Source organism: Microtus oregoni, unplaced genomic scaffold, assembly GCF_018167655.1.
Source record: "Microtus oregoni isolate MIOR12 unplaced genomic scaffold, Mior012 000042F_ref0000377, whole genome shotgun sequence".
Classification (NCBI taxonomy): domain Eukaryota; kingdom Metazoa; phylum Chordata; class Mammalia; order Rodentia; family Cricetidae; genus Microtus; species Microtus oregoni.
Window position 1 is genome coordinate 6,825,964 of NW_024543209.1, and position 22,625 is coordinate 6,848,588.

Sequence of the window (22,625 nt, forward strand, 5' to 3'; positions counted from 1 at the left end):
CCAGCCCTCAGCCCCCTCCCCCTCCCCCAGAGATAAATATCCAAGGGGCTGGGGATTAAGAAAGAGTAGATCTTAACTAGAGGACTTCTGCCCTCTCTGGTGTTTTCTTAAGATGCTCAGATAAGAGCTTCTGACTTCTGGGCCTCCAGAATCACACCTTTCCCATAAAGAATAACACCCCCACACTTCTAAAGCAGGAATGAACTCTTTCTTAGCCCTCTCATGAGTCAGTATCCTCTGGAGTGAGGACCCCAGGTTCTACCTTTTATCATTGCCCTCTCACCAAGCAAACACACAGAAGCGATGCCTCTTACCCAAAATTTCTAAATTACTTTTGTTTTCTCTGTGTAATGGGTATTTTGTCTGCAGGCTTCTCTGTGCACGGCTTGCACACCTCGTGCGTTTGGAAGCCAGAAGAGGGCATTGGATGCTCTGGAACTGGAGTTACAGGGGGTTGTGAGCTGTCGTGTGGGAGCTGGGAATTGAGCCCAGGTCTTCCGGGAGAGCAGCCTTAACCACTGAGGAATTCCTCTAGCCCTAGGATGGTTTCTTGATTTAAAAGAGGGAAGTGACCAGGAAGCCTGAAGTCAAGTGCCACCCAGCAAAGGGAATCAAAATCCACAATGGCCTGCGAGTCTCCGGCAGTACTGAAATATTCATTTGAATTCATTATTTCATTCTCGTGGCAAACTCGCAAGAGTACCAGCCTCAGTCTTGTTCTTATCCTAGGGATGAGAAGGATAGGGCATGCAAGGAGAAAGCCCTAGTAACACATTTAAGACTGCAAGCCCCCAAAACTTCATTTATTCCATAAAAATGGGGTGAAAAGAGGGTTACCTTCAGAACCTTCTTGTCTAATGGGACAGACCCAGCCAGGGCACTGAGAGGAAAGCTAAAGCAGCTTCCTAGAGAAGAGGGGTCAACCTAGAAAACCCCAGTCTTATGTCCAGCTCCCCGAGTGTGGCCCTTGGGGAAACACCAAACCTGGGTCCTCATCTTTAAAACAGAGCAGCAGGCTCACAAACTCTCTACAGGGGTGTGTAACTATAATGGTCCATTTAGGAAAGTGACTAGCTATATACATTAGCTATCTTTAGGCTGCAGAGAGGTTGAAGAACTTGGTCTTGTTTTAACCAAGGCTGATATCTACAAGTTCTCTCTGAATCCCATTATGTCGTGAGAAGACTGGAGAGATGTTGTGGGCAATGGGGCAGGAGAATTCACCAGTAGTCCCTGCTTTTGCATGGCTGAGTGTGCTCTGGGATTCTCCTAGGAGAACATCCCTGTATCTCATGTGCAGGCATAAGTACGCAAGCAGTGGGAAGGTCACGGGGACAAGACAAAGCTCATGGAGCAGACTCACAAGGGGATTTCTATCTGCCTCTAATCAAGTGTGGCCCAGTGCTGCACTCAGCACCTCGTGGTGTTCCAGGACCTGGAAGTGGCCCAACTGTGAATACCTCCAGCTGATTGTGGTTGACTGAGCTGCAGCCCTTTGCCTGTCTACTGTTTTCTCTTCTTTCCTTCCTTTGAAGTCAGTATGACTGCACAGCTATCAGTCTTCAGCTCCCACGTGGCTGCCCCAAATCTATTGCTTCTGATTTCGTCTAGGGGCTTCCTCCCCAACCATTCCCAGTTATTGAACGGGCCCAGGAGAACAGGACAGAACAGAGCCACCGGTTCCCTCCACACTCTAAAATTATAATCCTGGTGTGGTTCTTTCCCTGAGATGTGGGACAAAGGACTAGAATCTTGTCCTCTGTAAACCCATGACTCTTCTTTGCAGGGACAGAACACTCACAAGATGGGAGAAGAGAAACACAGAGGTCTTAGCATCCTGGCACATTCTTTAATCACTCTAAAAACTAGGCAAGGTCACGGCCAGATCTTATTATTTTATATATGAGCTTTTCATTGTTAGAAGGAACCCAGTGCTTCCTACAATACAGCTGCTAAGGAAAAGCCTCACCTGAAACAAAAGCTCTGAGCTTAGCTACTGCCACTGCTTCTCTATGGAGGTCAGTGAACTCACATCTCGTAGTGATGATATTTGTGCCTCCATCTCTCCTCCTTAAATTGTGTGTTCACACTAAAAGCAGATTGGTTAGCCACCTGCACTGATAGGTACCTGTAGTCCCTGCACTTGAGAGGCTGAGGCTGAGGCAGTATAGCAAGACGCCGTGTTTAATGGAAAAGAAGATTCAGAAGTAGTTGACCAACACAAAATGAGAATACACTCCACTTTTTTTTTTGTCTGTGCTTTTTGTTGGTGTTATGGTTTAGTGGGTTTTGTCCTTCTGTGTTTGTTTGGTTTGGTTTTTGTAGTGGGGAGAGAAAGAATCTGAAGTTAATTGGGTAGGGAGATGGGAAGAATCTGAGAGACCTTGGGGGAATGTGAAGTTATGACCAACGTACCTTGTATGAAAAATTTTAAAAATAATTTAAAATGTAGTGAAAGTAAAACAAACTTTATATCACTTCAAAGATGGAAAGCAGTGGGAGTGGGTGTCCTCCATGCTCCCGAGCAGACGCAGACCCCTCCCATACACAGCCGCTCCACCGAGGAGACCTACACACAGTGCAAGTCCTGTGGTTTTAGACAGAGTCCAGGAGAAGATGATTAATGCATGCCCAGCTGAAAGAAATGAAAAGCATGGGACTGGGAGATCAAGTCCACATTTCTGGAGAGGAAAACAGGGGCAAGAGTCCAAAGAAAAGCAGTCCCAAAGTCCACAAATACATTATGGTGTGAAATTAAGTCATAAGCATGCTCCAGCCAACCAGAATGAGCCCCACCACAGTGACACTAAGTGCATCCAAACGCTTAAATGACATCTGAGAGGGGTCACATTTAGTTTTTCCGATGCCCGTGATGGGTTCCCTATGTTCCCCCCGCCCCAGCTTCTCAGCACTCTGGGAAGGGGCAGGCATGTGGGACTGGCTGCCTGTGTGCTGGGAATCTTCAGAGCCTTTGAAAGCCTTCCAGGAATGTCAGCACAGACTGCCTGCCTGCTCTCTGTTCAATGCCCACTTTAGCTGTCTGCTGAGGACTGGATGTGCCAGACAGGCCTTCATACAAAGACAGAGAGTGTTCTGAGCCCATGAAAAGAAGGCACAGCCTTTCAGATGTGAATGGCAAGATTTAAGAAGTAAGTGACTACGTGGCAGGGGAAAGAAGGGCTCTCAGAGAGGTAGGAGAGAGACCAAACCAATGTATGAATGCATTCCTGGGACCTCTCCACCGCCGGGTCTGGAAAGATAGACTGTGTCCCTGCGTGATTTCCAGAGTACATGGCTATGCTTTGCTTGTAGATTCCTCCTGCATCCAAGGGCCTCCTTAATCATAAAAGATATGGTAAGCCCTGCCAAGGCACAGTTATGTGTACCTCTATTTACATTTCAATGCCGAATAAAATTTCTGTTTGTAGTATGTGTCATTTAGGATTTTCCTTGACTTATTTTTCGCCCGAAATATATGAGAACATTGAGAGCAGTCCGCTGCAGTGCACGAACAGCATGGAACGTTCTTCCCTTTCATTTCACTCTGAAAAAGTTAAGAAGGATGCTTTGCCTGCTGACCCCTTCCTAGCACTTTTAGCGACGCTAGCCCAACTCCTTGGCAGAGCACCCACCACTGGAGGGAAGATCTCTTCTGGGGCTTTGAGCTTTTCTGAGGAGTCTGTCTGATGTCACTGGTGGCAGACACAGTGTGGCTGTGTCTGTCTTTTGTCTGAACCATCTGCTTCCTTTCTTGAAGGCTATTGTTCATATTTCTTCTCTTTGTCCAGGAAGTGCGTCTGTCCCGAAACACGTGGGCTCTATAAGTGCTAAGGAGACAGCCCTAACATTCTAACACAACTTCTCTTGTTTTCCCTTCCTAGAATCTGATGGCAAGAGCCTTATATGACAATGTCCCCGAGTGCGCCGAGGAGCTGGCCTTCCGAAAGGGAGACATCTTAACGGTCATAGAGCAGAACACAGGAGGACTAGAGGGATGGTGGCTGTGTTCCTTACATGGTCGCCAAGGCATCGTCCCAGGCAACCGGGTGAAACTTCTGATTGGTCCAGTGCAAGAGACCTCCAGTCATGAGCAGCCTACTGCTGGACCCATGGCCTTTGGCCAACAGAAACTCTACCAAGTGCCGAATTCACAGGCGGCATCTCGTGATACCGTCTATCAAGTACCGCCCTCCTACCAGAATCAGGGAATTTACCAAGTTCCTACTGGCCATGGTACCCCAGAACAAGATGTGTATCAAGTGCCACCATCAGTTCAGAGAAACCCTGGAGGCACTAATGGGCCCCATCTAGGCAAAAAGGTAAGTGATTAACTAGAATTTTGTTCCTTCGTTTATGCCATTCATTCTACTTAGAATAATAGAAGCAATCCACAAATAATAGTTGGAAATTGCCCCAAAGCAAACATACTAAATGGCTCACCCCAGATATCATTATTGCATGAATTTCCATTGATGAGTTAATGACAAAAAAAATTTTCCCCAAAACAGAGTCTTACTATGTTCATCCCAGGTTGTCCTTGAACTTGAGATCCTCTTGCCTTGGACTCCTGCATGCTGGGTTTGCAGGCATGTGCTATCACACCCAGCAACAATACTTTGTTGAACTACTATGTGCCAAGTACTATTGACAGGCAGCCGGTGTAAATGGTATTTCATTCTGGACCAGACTTAAGCATACAATTGTAGCTCTTTAGTAGTGTGATGGGTCTGCTAGACCTGGATTCTGTGTCTAAGTGGTTTGGAGTCTTTTCTACCTCTTCCTTGAGTAGTGTGGGCCCAGTTGTTACTCAAGCATACTGACACTGTCTGGATCCTTTTTCCTGGGCCATGAGCTAAATCATGAATTAGTCTGTCTGGACAAAAAAAAAAAATCAATCAAAAGTAGAAGTAAAAAAAGGCTGAAAGTACACCCTGTCTACCAACTCATTCTTTAGATTTTGGGTTTAAAGATTAATTTATTTAAAATCCATAGGAATTAGTGGACTTAGAATAAATTCATCCTTGTTTTCTTGAAATAATTCTTGTAACGATGCCCAAGGTAGAAGGCAAGTGCTTGGATGTTTAAGAGATGTCATTTTTAAAAAATTACAAGAAAATGTGATGTACTCTTCAGATTCTCATCCCTATAACCAAATACTAACTTCATAAAGAGGGAACCTTTATGAACTAATCTCAGAGTTGTGCTGGTTCTAGGACCTGCCTTGGACATTAGCTCAGAGGTGGCAAAGCCTCTTCCAGCTGTCATCACGCCTCCTCTGGGGGCCACTCCCCCAGTGACCTCAGGCCCTACCCAAGTCACGTGGCTAGGGAGCCCCACCTGTTGGAGTCTCAACCCAGAGCCACTGGGGATGAAGAGAAATGCATTATCAGGTCATGGATATTGGACATGTTTTGTACTTTTGATACTTGCGATAAAGTGGTGAACTAAAGACTAAACAGAGCCTTCACAAAGCGTACAGTGCACTGAGGGAAGCAATAAATACAAGGTCAGATGGGTGTGTGTGCTGGGAAGAAAATAATGACACTGGGCTCGCAGGTCAACAGCCAAACCCACAATGTTTTTGTACCCATTAAAAGGGAGGGATTTCTTCTTTCCTTTGTCAGAAACTTCCAGTGGTTCCTTCAAGGTTTGCTATTAAAAGTAGACTAATTTCATACAATAAGAAAATACCTCCAGACTCCAAGAGGAAGCGTAAAGTTAGATATCAGAAGAAGCTTGTTACTACTGACACAAAATGTAGATGAATTTACAAATCTATGTAAGCTAGGTAATAGTTGATCTTTTCTCTAAGTAAACTTGTTTTTTAAAGATTGATTATTTTTACTTTATGGATATGAGTGGTTTGCTTGCTTATGTCCGCATCACACACATGCCTGGTACCCAAGGAATCCGGAAGAGGGAGTTGGATACCCTGGAGTTAATAACAGTTGTAAGCCACCATGTGAGTGCTTGGACCCAAACCTCCAGTCTTCTGCAAGAATGAGTGCACTTAACCAATGAGCCATCTCTCTGGCCACTAGAACTCCTCTTTTTCAAAAGGAGCCAGGGGAACAAAGACTTACTTTTGGATTCCTTGCCAATGAATGCATTTCCTAATCACCTATTATACAAAATGTATGTTTTAACAAAACACATCTCAAGGGCACCTGATCCAAGTTCTGTCTGCTAGAAGGAATTCTCTAAGACGAGGTAGACAGCTTCCCTATGTAAAGTCCTCAGGACAGAGATCCTGGCTAGAGGCCATGGGCAGCCACGTGACTTTCCGAAGCCCTTCTCACCAGAGTGATTTCAGCTCCAAAGGGAAGGAACGCCAAGCCTGGCCTCTGTCCCCAGAGTGGGAAAGAACAGTTGAAAGGTGTAACTATAAATAAGTCATTCTCTCAGGCCTTGCCTCGGTGGCTTGCACCTTAAAAATAGCCCTCCCTCATCTGAGCTGGTTCGAGGCAGACGGAGGAGGCCAGAACAGGAAATGCTTGGCTGAAAGGCAGAGGGACCCAGCTTTCATCACGGTTTATTTTGGCAGGAAGGTGACATGTTTTCCTTTTCGGTTCTCAACCTTTTCATTCCCATGTCTGGGAAGTCGGGAGTCTCAGCCCTCTTCCCATTGCCTGTGTTGTGGATGACGGCCGCAGCCTTCTCCTTGGCTCCTCTCCGGGACTCCGTTGATGTCAGGGGCTGAGGCCCTCAGGTGGCTCCTGGTCATTCCACGTTTTCTTTTGCTCTGTGACTTTCACACCCCAGAACCTTCTGTGTTCAGCAAAGGGCAGGCAAGCCCTGCGGCAGTGAACCAGCTCCTAAGAAACCCTGCAAACCCTCATGCAGTGTACACTAAGCAAGGTGCTCCTGGCACCTGCAGTGGAAGCTTGCGCAGTGCAGATCTGCCTGGTGTGGGCTAGGATGGAAAGGTCAGGGGAGGTGATCCTAGCCCTTCCCTGCCATGTACCAGGGTACTCCATAGCATACCCTGTGAGAGTGACTCGCTGCCTTTGAGACTACAGGCTCCCTGCTTCTGTTCCCCTGAACACACCTGTGGAGGAGAAATTTTGCCTCTTCCTTCCTTTTCTTTCCATCCCTCATTCTCTGCTGCTTCTCTTCCTCCTCCTTTGTCTTCCTCTCTCCTCCCTCCCCCTTTTCTCTCCCCTTCCTTTCATCCCTTCCCCTTTTCCCACTGTCCCCTCCCTCCAGTCCACTCTCTTCCTTCCCTTCCTTTCCCACTCTCATTCCTGACTTCCCCCCTTTCCTTTTCTCTTCCTTCCTTCCCCTCCACTCCCCCTTCCTTTTTCTTATCCTTCCCCCACCTTCTTCACCTCTCCTTTCTTTCATCTTACATTTTCTTTCCTAATGGAGATGGCTTAGCTGCTAGGAGGTAATTGCAACAACCTTCCAGGCAATAGTAACTGCTTTAAGACTCTGGGCTCCATCTCCCTTGCGGTGTAAGTCCCTGTGGATGCGAATCCTAGTGACTTAAGTCAGACCCCTGATCTCAGTGTACAGGAGAGCAGATGTGGGTTTGCTTGTTAATTATTATTTCTCATTTTAGAAGTTTGATTGGCTAGCTAAATAACTCACTCATTTTCTCTTCTAATTTTCTGTCTGTAAATGGTAATAAACCAAGGCCTAGGTGTTCCCAGTAGTTCTAGCTGTGGTGTTTAAAAGCTGTTTAAGGAAAATGAGGAAGCAGTAGGAACTTGTTCTGAGCTCGTAGATTTAATGAGCAAGACTGACACCCAGAAAGGGAGGGACATCAAGTCAGCTGCAGACTCCTAGGCCTGCCTCATGGCCCCCCTTTCAGGAAATCTCGGAGGGGAGGCCCAGAAACCTACATTTTCTCAAACTCTTTGCCTAGCCTAGTGGGAGTTGGCCAAGGACTGCACTTAGAAATGACTCTGAGGAGTGCCAAGGGCTGGCTTGGATGTGTTCCAGTCTGACTGTGACGGGGCTTTCCACAGTTCAGACCCCTCGCGCGTTGGTACAGCGTGGGCTTCAGAAGGTTCATCCGCCACTGTGGCCTGATGAATCACTGCAAACAATGGACGCGGTGAATTCTGCCTTCTGCCTTACTTCCCCCAGCCTTCCTGCACACCATCCATATTAACCCACAGCCAGAGTTTGCTACCTACTGAGTGCTAATGAGAACCACACACACACACACACCCTCTGTGAACCAGGGAGACCAGGAGCTCTGTGGACCTCAGTCTGGCTCCCCCCAGCATTCCCGGGCTTTGTGTGCTCAGCAGATTACAGGTGTTCTCTCAGACACGGCTCCTCCATTTTGAAGTGGGAAGAAGCCTGCTCACCACATGCCGGGAAAGTTAATGGCAGCAGTAGGTGCAAAGCTGTGTGATGCTTACCATCGTGGGAGCTTCAAGTCCTGTCTCCTGCCTTTCTCTCCTTTCTCCTTTCTCAGACTTCTGTTTGGGTTTGGGCTTTCTTTGTTTTAGACAAAGTCCCAAGTGACCCCAGGCTGGCCTCACACTCGATAAGTGACTGAGAATGACTTTGAACTTCTGATCCTCCCCAATGCTGGGATAACAGGTGTCTGAACCCACACCCAGTTTTCAGCATTCATGCTGAATGTATGGAACATGTGTGTTTCTCAGTATGGCCCATGTATGTCCACACTCTATTCCCAGCAAATGTGCTGAACCCTTTGAGCATGCGGGTCTCTCCCTGGTTCTGTAAGAATTCTGGAGAGGGTGGTAAGGGACCGAAGTCATCTGGAACCTTCACACACTGACACTTTGCTTGGCTGCATGACTCTTCTCTCTGGGTTTTATGTGCGGGGCTGCTCTATTCATTAGGCTTTATGGGCAGAGTGCCCAGGGCCTGTGCAAACGTTTGAAAGCTGAATAGAAAAAGAGAAAACTTCAAGCTGCAGAATGTGGAGCTTAAATAAGTGCAAAACAGAAATTAATCAACCCCAAGACAAGCGCTTAGGAAAGATCATCACGCAAGCCTCATTAATTCTATGTGGGACTCGTGACACTTCCATTACATTTGGAAAACAATTTGTAAGTTAGGGCTTTCTCACTCTGCAAAGACTTCTAAACATGTGTTGAGGGTGCCAAGAACTCACAGACAATTCTAAATTAAATGAGTTACTCATAGTCAAATAATTTGAAAAGCTGAATTTTCTAAAAAAAAAAATTCAGCCTTTAAAAAGGGAAAATTCTACTCAAAATATGGGAGTTGGATTCAGGTTGGAGAACCCAAATGCTCTCAAGTCAAAGGTCGGAGAACCACCTCACTTCTCTGCTTCAGTGAGCAACCGCCACGGGACACACCTGGTTCACACTCAAACTGCGTGAAGAACAATGTTAGTTATTCTTTTCTTGAAGCAACTCTTTACTTAGCTAAGTTTTCATATGCATGTATATCTTTATTTTCCATGGATGTGTGTGGGGGCAACACACATGTGGAAGTCAGTGAACAGTGCATGGCAGTTGGTTCTCTCCTTCCACCGTGTGGGTTTCTGGGATTGAAATAAGGCCGTCAGGCTTAACCGCAGGTGCCTTTACCCACAGAGCCATCCCCCCAGCCCTCGACGGCAGCTCTGTAAGACTTGGTACTTTAACTCTAACTAGCAGGATTATTTATGTTCTGCCCTCTTTGGAAGACTGGTTCGGATCTACCTTCTGACGCGGGGAAGCCAAGACATGCAGTCAAATAGCAGCACACAGATCGACATGACAGATGGATGAGCCGAGTTCAGCTAACCTCAAAACTAACCCCCAAAAGTGATTCCGAGTCTCTTATTCACCCAGTCTCCCCCTGTTCACACCTTCCCCAACAGCTCACGGCCACATGAGTTTCCCGCCCGAGGGCCCTTTCAGGACGCACATCTCATCTTCCATAATCATAGCTGTCCTTAAATAAGAAATGTGATACCAAAACAAAAACTGATGACATAAATTTGGGCTTCAGGGATGGAGATATAACTCCATAAAAGAACACTTGTCTAGCATGTGTGAGGCCTCGGACATCATTTAAGCCAGGTGTGGCCGAACATGCTTGTCATCTCAGCACTCAGGAGGCAGAGGCCATCATTCCAGGGGTTCAAGGCCATCTTTGGCCACATTTTGAGTTAAAGATCAGTCTGGACTCCCTGAGACCCTGTCTCAAAAAAATCAAATAAAATAGGGGGAAAAATTACATTGGGCTTGTCTGAGGCCTAACTTTTTTCCTAGTGTTGTCAGCTAGACTAGTAAACTCCTTCATAGTCTCCCGGAGGGAAAACTTAGACTTTGTATACCAACTCTCAGAGCAGTGGGCACCATGATGTCTAGGATACCTTCCCTCCTATAGTGTATTTTCAAACCGCTCACACCTTAAAACTCATCTGCAGCTTAAAACTTTCCCTTGGAAACCCCGTATTCTCTTCTTATTTTCTGACCCCACAATATATGCACACCTCACTGATACCGTGGAGCTCACGGGAAATGGGATGGGCTGCCACCATTGTCGAGGCTGGGGCAAGCACTAGTTTGTGGTGGCTTCTTAGAAAACTCGAGTACTGTCAAGATTTACCAAGCCCCATGACATCATCTCTAAGATGGCCAATTCCAAAATAGGGCAACAAATGCTGGGAGGAAATGACTCAAAGACTTTAGGCAGGTCCTCCAGACTGGTTCCTGAAAGGTAATACAAGATCCTGAAATGCATTAGTTATGGTGTCTGTGCCTTCTTAGACACTGAATCATCACAACACACACACACATATACAGACAGACAGACACCCATGAGTGTTGGCTTAGGAACCAAAGACTTCCCTTGTTGGCATTTAGGCATTTTGAAATCAGTTGCCTCTGGCAATCTCAGATACCAGCCAGCTAACTGCTATGTATATTAAGCAATATTATATGAAAACTAACAAGTAAAAAAAAAATAGATTTAGAGGAAACTTACGTTTCTGGAGAGGACAACCCCTGACTTTTTACCTTTCTTCCTTTTGTTCCCTGTTGTCTCTCATCTGTCTATTTGTTTGTCTGTCTCTGCCTCTCTGCCCCCTACCCCCCCCCCCTCTCTCTCTCTCTCTCTCTCTCACACACACACACACACACACACACACACACAGCTAAAAAGTTAATCCTAGGGCAGAAGATACTCCCAGTTTTTTCTTATATAAAGTCAGTAAAGTGCAACTATGTCCCAGAATTGTACATTTTTATATAAAGATAAACCTAAGAAACATTCCTAAGGGTCTAGCTTGTGAAACCGCCCAGAGTACTGAACTGTTACCTACAATGTCTCCCCTGAGAGATCAAGGTGCATTTTACATCTCACAGTGCCTTAGAGGTCCTCAACCGTGTGGGGTGGGGCTGGTTGAGCTCACCCTGAACTGAAAGGCTGTGTTCCCAGACGGTCACCCACGCCAAGGGAATGAGCAAACCCTAACACCTCCTTCACTGAACAAAGGTCCTTTTTGTTTGGTCAGGGCCAAAGTCTTCAGATTCAGCGACAGTCTGTCAGAAAGCTCGCAGATAATACATATTTCTGAGGGCGCATTAGTAACTTTGCACACACCCACACCGAGACAACGGAGGCTAACCTTCCCTGTCCACCGACGGCTTGTTAAGTGACTGCTTATCTGAGTGAGTAAGATGTCGCCTGTCACAGGAGGCCTCACTGCATAGATAATGAATGCTCTCTGAGAGAGAGCTTATTTTATTATTAATGATAAAACCTGGAAAATCTTGTTTGAGTGCCTCTTTAAGAAACAAAAGAAAAGAAGAAAACCAGTTCACCGGAATTCATTGCACAAAATGCGGGGCTAGAAAATGTCATGGTGCAAACACTCTGTTCTAAGTAGTCATACCTGAACCATCGTGTCTGGTAGCAGCCAGCAGGTTCGCCCAACTCCTTTGACACTGTGTCATCTACAAATGTCTAGCTATTCTGGGATACATACAACTCACAAATTGCAGGGTGCGCATGGTCGCTATGAGCGGTCTGCCCACCGGTGCCCGAGGTACAGGTGGTTCACTCATAGAACAGTGTGTGTGAACACTCGACAGGTGCTGTTAATTTCTGGAGAGACCCAAGAGGTCCACTCTTCGAAAGAACCTTGTGGAACTTCAGAGTCTGAAACATGGTGCCCAGTCTTATCCTGCAATGTGGCTTTGAATCTGAAGTACAGAAATGACCTTAAAATGCCTCCCAGCCTCTGCTCCATTTCGGGGACATTTTATCTTCTGTGTCATCTAACCCTCCTGGCGGCTTCCAGCGTGCATAGTGTAGCTTTCCTTCCCTCCACCCTGCAGAGGAAACAGCTGAGGTCTGAGAAGTCAATCTGCCAGAATTAACTCACGGCCTCTCTCAAGAGGCCGTCCTGGTTTGAGCTCATGTCTGTCTGACTCCAGCGTTAATGGTTTCTACATCCCAACTCGCAGGTGGCATTGCCAGGTCTAAAACGGGAGGGCACATTTACTTCATTCGCAATCCCAGCTCACCAGAACCTGGGGTGCTAAGAGACGTTGTGTTGGCCAGGAATTAATGTTGTTGCAGAGGACTCGCACCTCACAGCCACACAGTAGCCAAAGAGCCAAGAGAGCTGAGCCAGGGAGGTTCCAGCCACCCAGCTTTATGTCCAAAGCACCCATCTGGGAGATGTCAGATCTGAGGTACCACTGAGCATATGGCCATGTGGACATCTTATCACGTGACATCACTGCTCCAAATGGACACGGTCCTATCATCAAATGGAGTTGTCTGCCAGACTGAATTAGCTGTAAACGGGGAACTCCCAAAGTAATACAACAGTTGTCAAGTTGTAACTCTGGTATATGGAAGTCACTTCTTTGAGAGTATTTCCTCCTATGTTTCTAGAAAATGTGTGGTGTGTGTCACTAATATAGGCAATAGGACACCGAGAAAGGACTGGAGGCACCAGCTGAAGTTACTTCCGACTTACTCCTCTGCTGATTGGCCGAGTGACCTCCCACACTTTAGTTCCCTCCCACATTTCAGTTCCGTAGACCGCCAAGTGACCACTACAGCTGGGTTCTCTCTAATGGCCTTTGACAAAATGCTCTGATCCAGATAGCCTTATCACATTCTTTCCCAGAACCACTTGCAAGATTTCATTAAGTAACCTACCCTCAAAAATCATTTTTAGAAAAATTCAGCTCGACCCCTAAACATTGGCAGTTTGTTCCTTCCCTTCCTTAGGGCCCGTCCCCCCTTCCATCCACAGCCACTGTGCACATTAGATGAACTCCTCTTTTTAGAAGCTGGCAAGGGCAGATGGAGGCACGGGGGACAAGAGTTGTGCTGTCTTAGACAGCACAAACTCAGCTTTTAACAGACACGGGTCTTGCACACAAGAAAACTTCCAGGAAGTTCCTCATTTGGAGAGCTGTTTTCTATGCTTTATTATAAGACAGGGAAGCACTTCCTCTTTTGGTCTTGCTATTTTCTACCATTTTTCCCTATATAAGCCTCATGGTTTTGGCAAAGAAAAAGGCCTGGTACCTCTCAGCATGGCAGCCGTCTACAGAACTAGCACCAAATTCTGCCATTTGTCCCATCAGCCACCACATCCTTCCTCCCACTAAGCTGTGAGAGGCCTCCTACTCAAGGAGAAATAATACCCACAGTGGTGCCACACATTTAATCCCAGCACTGTGGAGACAGAAGTAGACGGATCTCTGTGAGTTCAAGGCCACCCTGGGCTACACGAGGTTGAATCGGTCTAAAAGAGAGACAGAGCCAGGTGGTGATGGCTCATACTTTTAATCCCAGCACTAGGGAGGTGGAGTGGGAAGTGATATGGCTGGGTAGAGAGAGGAATATAAAGTGGGAGGAGACAGGAGCTCAGGATTCAGTCTAAGGATTCCTAGAGACAGGATCTTGTCTATGCAGTCTGAGGATTCAGAGAAGTAAGAACTAGTGACTGGCTGCTCTGCTTCTCTGATCTGCCAGCTTTCACCCCCTAATATCTGACTCCGGGTTTTTATTTACTAAGACTAATTAGGATTGAGTTATACCCACTGGCATTTGGGTCACAAACTTCTCCTCCATCACCTCCTACCCCTGGTCCAACAGGGCGGTCTAGGGCATCTTTCTAAATCCTGATGTAAGAATGCATGTTGTTCTGCTGAATTTATTCAGATAACAAAAGAGTCCAAATGCCTGTCCTTTGGGGTTTCATTCAAAAGAACATTTCAGCCAACTGAAAGGGATATAAAAATTGGCTTTCAATGCCTAATTGTCACCAACTCTATTCAGCTTTGTCCCATAAAAGACCTTGGTCACTTGGGAACCCAGACGTCATTTCCCACCATGGTTTTGATGTTCAGTGCTTCTCGCTGCTCTCTGGTGCTTGGTCAGTCCATAACTAAATATTTCTTTAGTGCTCGCTATACACAGGACTTCCTGGCAGCACCAGGGGAGACATGTTAGAGGCTTAACAATCAGGGTACTGTTTCCCTTGAGTGCTTTGACATACAAGGCTGTGGCAAACGCAAGTGACCCAAGAGCGCGGTTTCACTTCTGAGCCTTCCTTCTCTTTGCCTTTTCCTCAAGTGGAGAGGGAGGCCGGCTGTGACTTAGATGGCTTACAGAATGTTTAGTTCCAGCATAAAATCAAATCTCAAACGTCCTTAAAGGAAAGTAAGTCATGTCTCCAAAATAGAGAGAAAAGGGACTCCAAGAAAGCAAGAGAAGCCAGCCATCGGGTGGGTTACGCCTGGCTCTGGCCCTGGGAGGGCGTGTTTGTAAGGTCAGACTGAGTTTTCACTATGTTGTTGCTATGCAAGTAAACAAATGAGCTCACTGCTGCAGCCAAGCTGGGCAGAGAGAATTTATAGAGAATTAATAAAGCCAGCGTAGACAACGTGTGGCTTTTCCTCTCCCCGCAGAAGTTTAAGACGTAATCTTGGACTTCAAACAGGCAGCTCACTATGGCTCTCAGTTGCTTAAAACTGAGCCATGGTCCTAGTGGGCAGGCATTGGTGGTGGTGACATTTCTTTTCCTAGGATTTTCTTGAGAAAGGAAGAGGGCAAATTGCTCACTTAAGACAAAGGGTTATTCTAAAGCCCAACAAAGGCTCTGGTGTCTCTGTTAGTGCTTCTTTATTTCATTTGAGTGGAAGAGTTCCTACCTAATAATCAGTTTTAGAAATCAACGTAGTCTTGTTCATGCATAAAACCCAAAGAGAGGTAGGCAGTATAAATAAATCAAGGGGGTTAAGTAGGCAGACAGCAGTGTAATTACAGTTCCCACTTCTGCCGAGACAAAGCAACAGATGCTAGTCACGTGACACCCTTGTTCATTAGACCATCGCAGGGTTAATTGATGGCCAGGCTATGGGGTCTGTCATTGCAGTGCCATGCTCGAACCTCTCGCCGGCTCCTGTTATGCTTTCTGAGTGGCATATTTCCTGAGTTGCCTGGTTCTGGTGAAGATTTTAGGGCAGGACACCAGAGCCTGGTTCTTCGCCTTCGGGCTCTGTCCCATCCTAGTCGTGTGTGTGTGTGTGTGTGCGTGCGCGCACGTGCACATGTGTGTATGCACATCCATGCGGTCTGTCAGAATACAAGTTGCAGGAGCTGATTCTCTCCTTCTAGCATGTGAGTCCCAGGGATTGAACTGAAGTGGTCAGGTTTTACCAGGATGCACTTTACTTACTGAGCCATCTGACCTGCCCATCTTTAAATAGCAGGGACAAAGGATTACCTGGTGCGTGCCTTTTCTCAAGCGGTTTTGTGGCGATGCAGGTAGAAAATGCTGGGATATAAAATTCACTGCAAAACCAGACATTACCTTTGTAACTATTGTGATTGCCTATGCACTATGATCCTCTTAGAAGAAAGTGCTTCCAGGTGGAATTCTTTATTATCGTTTTAATTTTTCCTAATATTATAGCTTGTGAGTTTTGTAAAGATTTTTTTTTTTGACAGTGCTAGGAATAGGATCCAGGACTTTGCATGTGCTAGACAAGCACCCACCACTGGGCTACATCCCCAACCCTAGCTTAGTTACATACAGAGGTCAAGAGGTAAAGGGAGGGGATGGGTGGTAATACATAGATAGATAATAGAGTAGATTTCAGAATGATAGCAACCAGAATCTGAGCAACGCTTTTGAAGTTTCCAGTGCTCTTCCCAGCCCATCTCCACATCTCTCCTCTCCTCAATTCTTTCTTTCTCAAATAGTTTTCTGTTCCGTGTGTGTGTGTGCGTGTGTGTGTATGTGTGTGTGTGTGCGCGCGCGTGTGTGTGTGTGTGTGTGTGATTTTAAAATAGCATAGTAATTGTACATATTTATAGGGTATTTCAGTACTTGTTCAGTTAAGGTGAGTTAACCTGTTCATCAGCTCAAACATTTATCATTTTCTGATGTTGGGGACTTTGAAATCCTCCCTACTAGCTATTCTGCAATACACAACTAATGCTTGTCAACTACAGTTACGTTTCTGTGCTATAGAACTTCAGAATGCTTTTCTCCTATTCAACTGAATGCCCTGTGCATCCACCATGCTCTCTGCACGTCCCTACCCCTCCATTTCCCAGCCTTTCTTTAGCCGTCGTTCGATTCATTCTACTCTCAGCTCCTATGAGATCAACTTTTCAGCTTCTGGTCCTGTTCCTCGTGGCTGCTGGTAGCATAGGAAATAGGGAAGAGTAAGACGTTGCATTGAAGGAAGAGTAGAAAGACACGGGAGTACCTGAGGATCTGAGGGGATAAGGGGAGTTTGCCTTCATGAATGGTAGATGGCTGCTTCTTTCCTCCTTCTCGTGATGTTCCAGTGAGCTAGCAGCAGGCAGCTGAGAGGCTGAAGTTGCCCTGATCCCAGATCTTCATTCAGGAGGTGCGACAGATACCCAAGGGAAGCTACAGCCCAGACTTGCTGAGGCCTTGGCCCCAGTGATATCATGTGCGAAGTTATCTCCAGGGCAAGTCTTTGCTTATACACATCACAGAGGGCAGGCTCCATGCCCTGCTTCTTGGTGAGATGCTTTTGACAAGCGTTAGCTTGTGGTCTCCCACTGATGAGAATTTTCATCACGGGTCCCGAGCACAGGACCTCGTCACCCCTTCTCTTCAGAAAAGGCCTTCATCTCTAAAGCCCAGGAAAACACTCCGTCCCCCAGGGCTTTCCACTGGAGTACCTTGACCTGTGTTGATGATAATCAGGACACTGGCAATACTGATAAAATAATAACCTGAGTAAACCTGTTGATGACTATTAAGAGGCAAAGTCCCCTGTCATTTGTGACTTTGCTTTGATGCTCCCAGTACCTCTTGGGCCTCACTTCCAATGCTTCACACATGTATAAAGATGACTGTCTTTTCATCTAACATAGGAGTTAGTGATTTTTTTTGTGTTATCTTCATGTTTACTCATGAAACAGTTTGAAGGCAAACTGTCGTGAGATCTTTGTACTAATATACAGAGTACATCCCCACCAGGGAGCAAGCAAGAACTGGCCCTATTCCTGTTGGTATTGTTTCACCTCCTGTGGTACTGGTTCCCTGGGTATCTTGGACGCTGTCACTTAAATCATTTTTGTAAACATAATTTGAGGTCTATGGCATTCTCTCTACCTCTAGAGAGGATTTGGTATTCATCTGCGAGCCGCATAGGCACAGACATTTCTAAGCTCGTGCTTTTGCATGTCCCCCAGGTGATGGCTTACAGCCTGGCTATGGCTGTGTTCATGCTCTCATGACTTCTAGGTGGTAGAATCACAGCTGTCCCCACCCACCATTTCCCTTGCAGAGCCACTGCACTTTTCAACCTTTGGTACAGAGCTCTTATGACAGGAGGGCAGTCACATGCCCTGGGAACTGAAGCACAGTGCTTATTCCTGTAAATTATGTTCTCTTTCTGGGGCCAAAGGAAGTAGTGGAGAATGATATCTTTTTTCTCCCAGCACAACTGCTGGTACATTCGTTAGTGGTTGCTGACCCCACTTGAATGTTCACCTTTTCTCAGCTCTCTCGCTTGTTCACCATCGCCAGGGTTGATGTGAGCTCACCATCACCAGGGCTGATGTGAATCCTGCCTGTTGGGGGGGGGGGGCACTCATGCCAGAAATGGCTGACCTGGAAAATCGGCTTCTTCTACCTAGGCAGCTATGGTTAACCATCCTTATAGCATCATCTCTCTTCAATTCTGCTATATCCAAGGCACAACCTGCTGCTCATACATAAATGGATATGAAAAAGCCCCAGCATACTAAGAAAAGTCATGAAGCCACCTGGAGAGTCAAACCTTAAATCGTATGCACCATCAGAAGTGAGGAGATAGTACTTGGAGTGTTACAAGGACAGAGGACATTTGTCTGTCCAGAGAAGGCTTTCTGAGAGAGAGGCATTCTGCTTGGCTCTGAACACAATGAAATCTGAAGAAAAGAAAGGGGAAAGAGTCGCCTAGACAAAGCCAGGGCAGAGGTGTGGGTGTTCACGGCATTCCAGGAAACCAGAGGCTTTTGGTCTTGATAGAAATGGGATTGGTCTGAACTTGGGGCTTTCAAGGTCCCAAAGAAGGAAAAGGAAAAAGTACATAGACAAAAAATCATATAGATGAAAGTAATCCAGGCAGCCTGGGGACCAGAGATGTACTTTATTCAGCTAGCACGCTGCTGTGAAATTTTGAGCCACTTTTGAAAACAAGATTTCTATACTCTGGCTTCCAAGTGCATGCAAGACCTGACAGCACAGCCCAGAGCTGGAAACAGGCATGACTGCCTACTTTTCAACAGGATGTGCACTGTCTCCCAAGCACAGGCTGTCTCTCCTCTGCACCCATTTGCCAGGCCTTCAAGCGTCTGGATGCTGGATCCTTGCTCTGCTATGATACAAGCCCAGGTGAACTGAATATGGAAACATCAAGAAAGAGCCCCACAGGTCTTTCCTCCAATCCCCAGACTCTAGCCTTCTGCTATCCGAGTGGATGGATCTTTCTTTAACTCCAGTGAGCACGACTCCCCAGAGTATAGATCATGAAAGTGGAAAGACCCCTCTGTCATCTCTGGGAATTCACTCCAGAATCTCCAAAGACCCTTTCAAATCCTTCCCGAAAATGGCGTGATGCTTGTCTAACCTACACACACCTGCACACAGACGTTGAACCATCATCTCTAGGTAACTTACAAAACCTGATGCAATTAAATGCTGGGCGCGTACTTGTTAGGCTGTATCATTTAGGAACATATAGCGAAGACGTGGGAGTTGGCATCTGCTCGGTGCAGGTGCAAGTTGCTCTCGTGCTTTTCCCACGTGAGTTTGGGTCCATGGTCTCAGAATCTGCCGCTACAAAGGACAGTGTCAGACACATCTTCAAAACTGTCCCTATGGTCAGGATCTAAGGCTCAGTGCGGGGAGAAGCAAACGCCACTGACGTGCAGGGCAGAACCACTGAGGTTATTCCTTATACCTATGTAAACACATCAATTAAAGGGTAGCATACCCGAGGTCTCTGGTCTTCTCACTCTGCCTGCCAGGGCCCAGCCCTACAGACTCTTCGCTTATAAATGCTTGCAGTCAGTGCATGTCTCCGTGTGTGTGTGTGTGTGTGTGTGTGTGTGTGTGTGTGGTGTGTGTGTGAAACTAGTACACTGACCCCCATGAACACGTACAATGAATAACTAGAGAGATAGCTGAGTGGGTGAAGTGGCAGCAGGAAGACTCGAACTGGGAACCCTGGTACCTGGGAAGGTGGAAACAGATAGACCTCAAGCTCCTTGGCCAGCCAGTATAACCAAATCGATGAGCACCAGGTTCAGTGAGGGACCCGACCTCAAAGAATAAGATGAGGGCTGGAAAGATGACTCGAGGCTTAAGATCACTGACTGCTCTTACAGAGGAACCAGGCTTAGTTCCCAGCACCTACATGCTGGCTTACAGCTGTCCACCACGCCAATTCCTAGGGATCTGGCACCCTCTTCTGGCCTCTGAGGCTACCAAATGCCCATGGTATATATACATAAAAAATACTAAATATTTTTAAATCCTGTTTTGGTAGAGAATTTTAATGTGAAACATTATTTAACAGTTTCATAGCCTTTATAAGTAAGAATTTAATTGAAGTCTTCCAGCTTCTTACACACAACTGTAACATACTAAAGAGGGAAAAAATGCTTTATTTAGGGGTGTTTACTTGTTTTTTTTTTGTGTTTGTGTGCTTGTTTTGGAGAGAGTCTTGTTATGTGCCTAGGTTTGCCTCAAACTCACAATCCTCCTGCCTCAGCCTCTTGAGTACTAAGGTTATAGTTGTGTAACTACGGCATCACACAGCAATAGTAGCATTTTGACATCAAAAACAAACAGATTATCTATTCCTAGATCTTTTTAAAAAATAAAGTTGACACCAAGGCCAGCTGGACTGTGACCGAAAAACCATGGGACAAAACCGGACTCTCTGAACATGGAGAACAATGAGGGCTGATGAGACGCCAAGGACAATGGCACGGGGTTTTGATCCTACTTAATGTGCTGGCTTTGTGGGAGCCTAGCCAGTTTGGATGTTCACCTTCCTAGATATGGACAGAGCGGGGAGGACCTAGGAATTACCACAGGGCAGGGAACCCAGACTGCTCTGTGGACTGGAGAGGGAGGAGGAGAGGAGTGGGGGGAGGGGGAGAAGGGTGGGAGGAGGGGGAGGGAAATGGGAGGCTAGGAGGAGGTGGAAACTTGTTTTTTGTTTATGTTTTTTTCTCCTGTTCTCAATAAAAAAAAATTTAAAAAAAATAAATAAATAAAAAATAAAAATAAAAAAATAAAGTTGAAAGAGGTCAAAGAGTCACTTGACATCAGCTTTTCCCCCTACATCCACACACTTATAAGTGTGTACACACACACTTACAAGTATGCAATTCACATCTACATGCTCACATGTGTATGCACACATTCACACACTACCAAGCATTCACACACACACATACACACACTCACAAGCATGTACACACCCACCACACATACATCCACACGCTCACAAGCATGCACACCTATATCACACACACACATCCACGCACTCACAAGTGTACACTTACATACATCTACACGCTCACAAATGTGCACACACACACACAAACAACTAATGAGAGTTGATTTTAAAAATGTTTTTAAGAAAGGAAGAAAAAATCCCATTGACTGCAATCTGTTCTCTACTTTGTAGCTCTTCTTAGTTGGCAAGAACAGGATTTCTCAGCAGGACAGAGACAGAGCCACATGTGAGTGGGCAGGGCCTTTGCAGGGTAACCATAATCAGGGAATCAGCTGCCCTTGCCCGGGACCTCCAGGGCCCCCGCCCACCTCACAGTTTAGCTCCCTGGGAGGCAGTAATGAATTAAGAGGTCAGCTTGGTAATTCTTAGGGCGAAGCCTTTGTAACTATAAATAAATACGTAGAATAAAAGGAATGCACCAAAGAAAAACAGAGAGGAAAAAGGGAAATAAAAAACCCGACTTGATTTCATTGAGAAATTAGTTTGAAAATGCCCTTAGGGAGTGATTTCATTAATGCCCAGGAGAATTCTTCCAAAGGCTTAGTCTTAGCTCTTGGTGTGCCTCTTAGACTGAAAATCAGTAGTCCTAGGTGGATGAATGGGGAGATAATGTAGAGGTTTATTTTTTTGTGTGTGTGCTCCTGTCAAGCAGGAAGAAAGAGCTGGAAGATCAGGCCGGCCAAGTACTTCTCCCTGAGGAGGGAACACACCACTGGCAGGGAAGGGGTCCTAGCAAGGGTGGAGACAAAGGTGGCGCTGAAGAGAGCCCCAGCAGTCTTTCCTAAGTGACCACGTGGATCACTCAATGCTCTGGACGTGTCACACCAGAAGCAAAGCTTTGGTCCCACTTAAATGTCATCGGTGCATCCATGTGAGTTAGGATGTCCCGCCAGGAATGCTGGGACGGGGAAGGCTGTATTTTATTGGCTTTTTCCTCCCGTGGTTTTCCCCATCTGTTTCTTTAACTGCATAAACAAGGGAAAATGACTGGTTTGGAATGCGAAGTTTTAAACACCAGATGACCACAGGAATCCTCTAAATGAGAAAGAGAGAGCAAGTTGGGGTTCCGTGACATTTGTCAGGAAGTGGAATGGTAAATACCAAGAAGCCTGAGTGTGTCCTGCCAGGGAAGGGCCACAAAGGCCAGGGATGGCTTGGTCCCTAGCCCTTTCTAAGGGTCATGCCCTGCCCCCTCTACCTCCCTACTCCCCTGTTTTCAAAATAAAAGTTGAAGAGTGATGCAGGACTTCAGCTCAATCGACTTTAGTTCACCGGCATCCCGAAGTTGGCAGCTTGGCATGGAACCCCCTCTTAGAAGATTACATGCTCAACAAAAGCTGGGTTGTGAACAGGTTCTATTACAAGCTAAATAGCAAGCTATAAACAGAACGTCTACAAGATCTTCATATCATGGTTACACAATGCCAAGTGCAAAAAATAAAAAAATAAAAAACATACAAGGGCATTAAAAGACTTTAGCAAACAGCCCCCTTCTTTATGAAGGACTATTTGCTGCGCACAATACAATGGCTGCTTCCTAAAATGGTTCCGTCTCTCTATGCCAACAAACTTAAAGCGCCGCTTTTCTTTTCTAAACCCGAGACAAAGGAGAGACTGCATGGAAATGTTTGCTGCATACTAATCTCTTTTACC

General features: G+C 46.1%; 1 protein-coding gene across 1 annotated transcript in view; it reads left to right on the forward strand.

Moving 5' to 3' along the window:
- Nedd9 (neural precursor cell expressed, developmentally down-regulated 9) overlaps window positions 1–22,625 on the forward strand; it is a 50,742-nt gene that overhangs the window by 16,450 nt on the left and 11,667 nt on the right. The window contains exon 2 of the mRNA XM_041632869.1: window positions 3,882–4,319. Within this exon, the coding sequence (XP_041488803.1) occupies window positions 3,882–4,319 (438 nt within the window). The remainder of the gene's footprint in view (window positions 1–3,881; window positions 4,320–22,625) is intronic.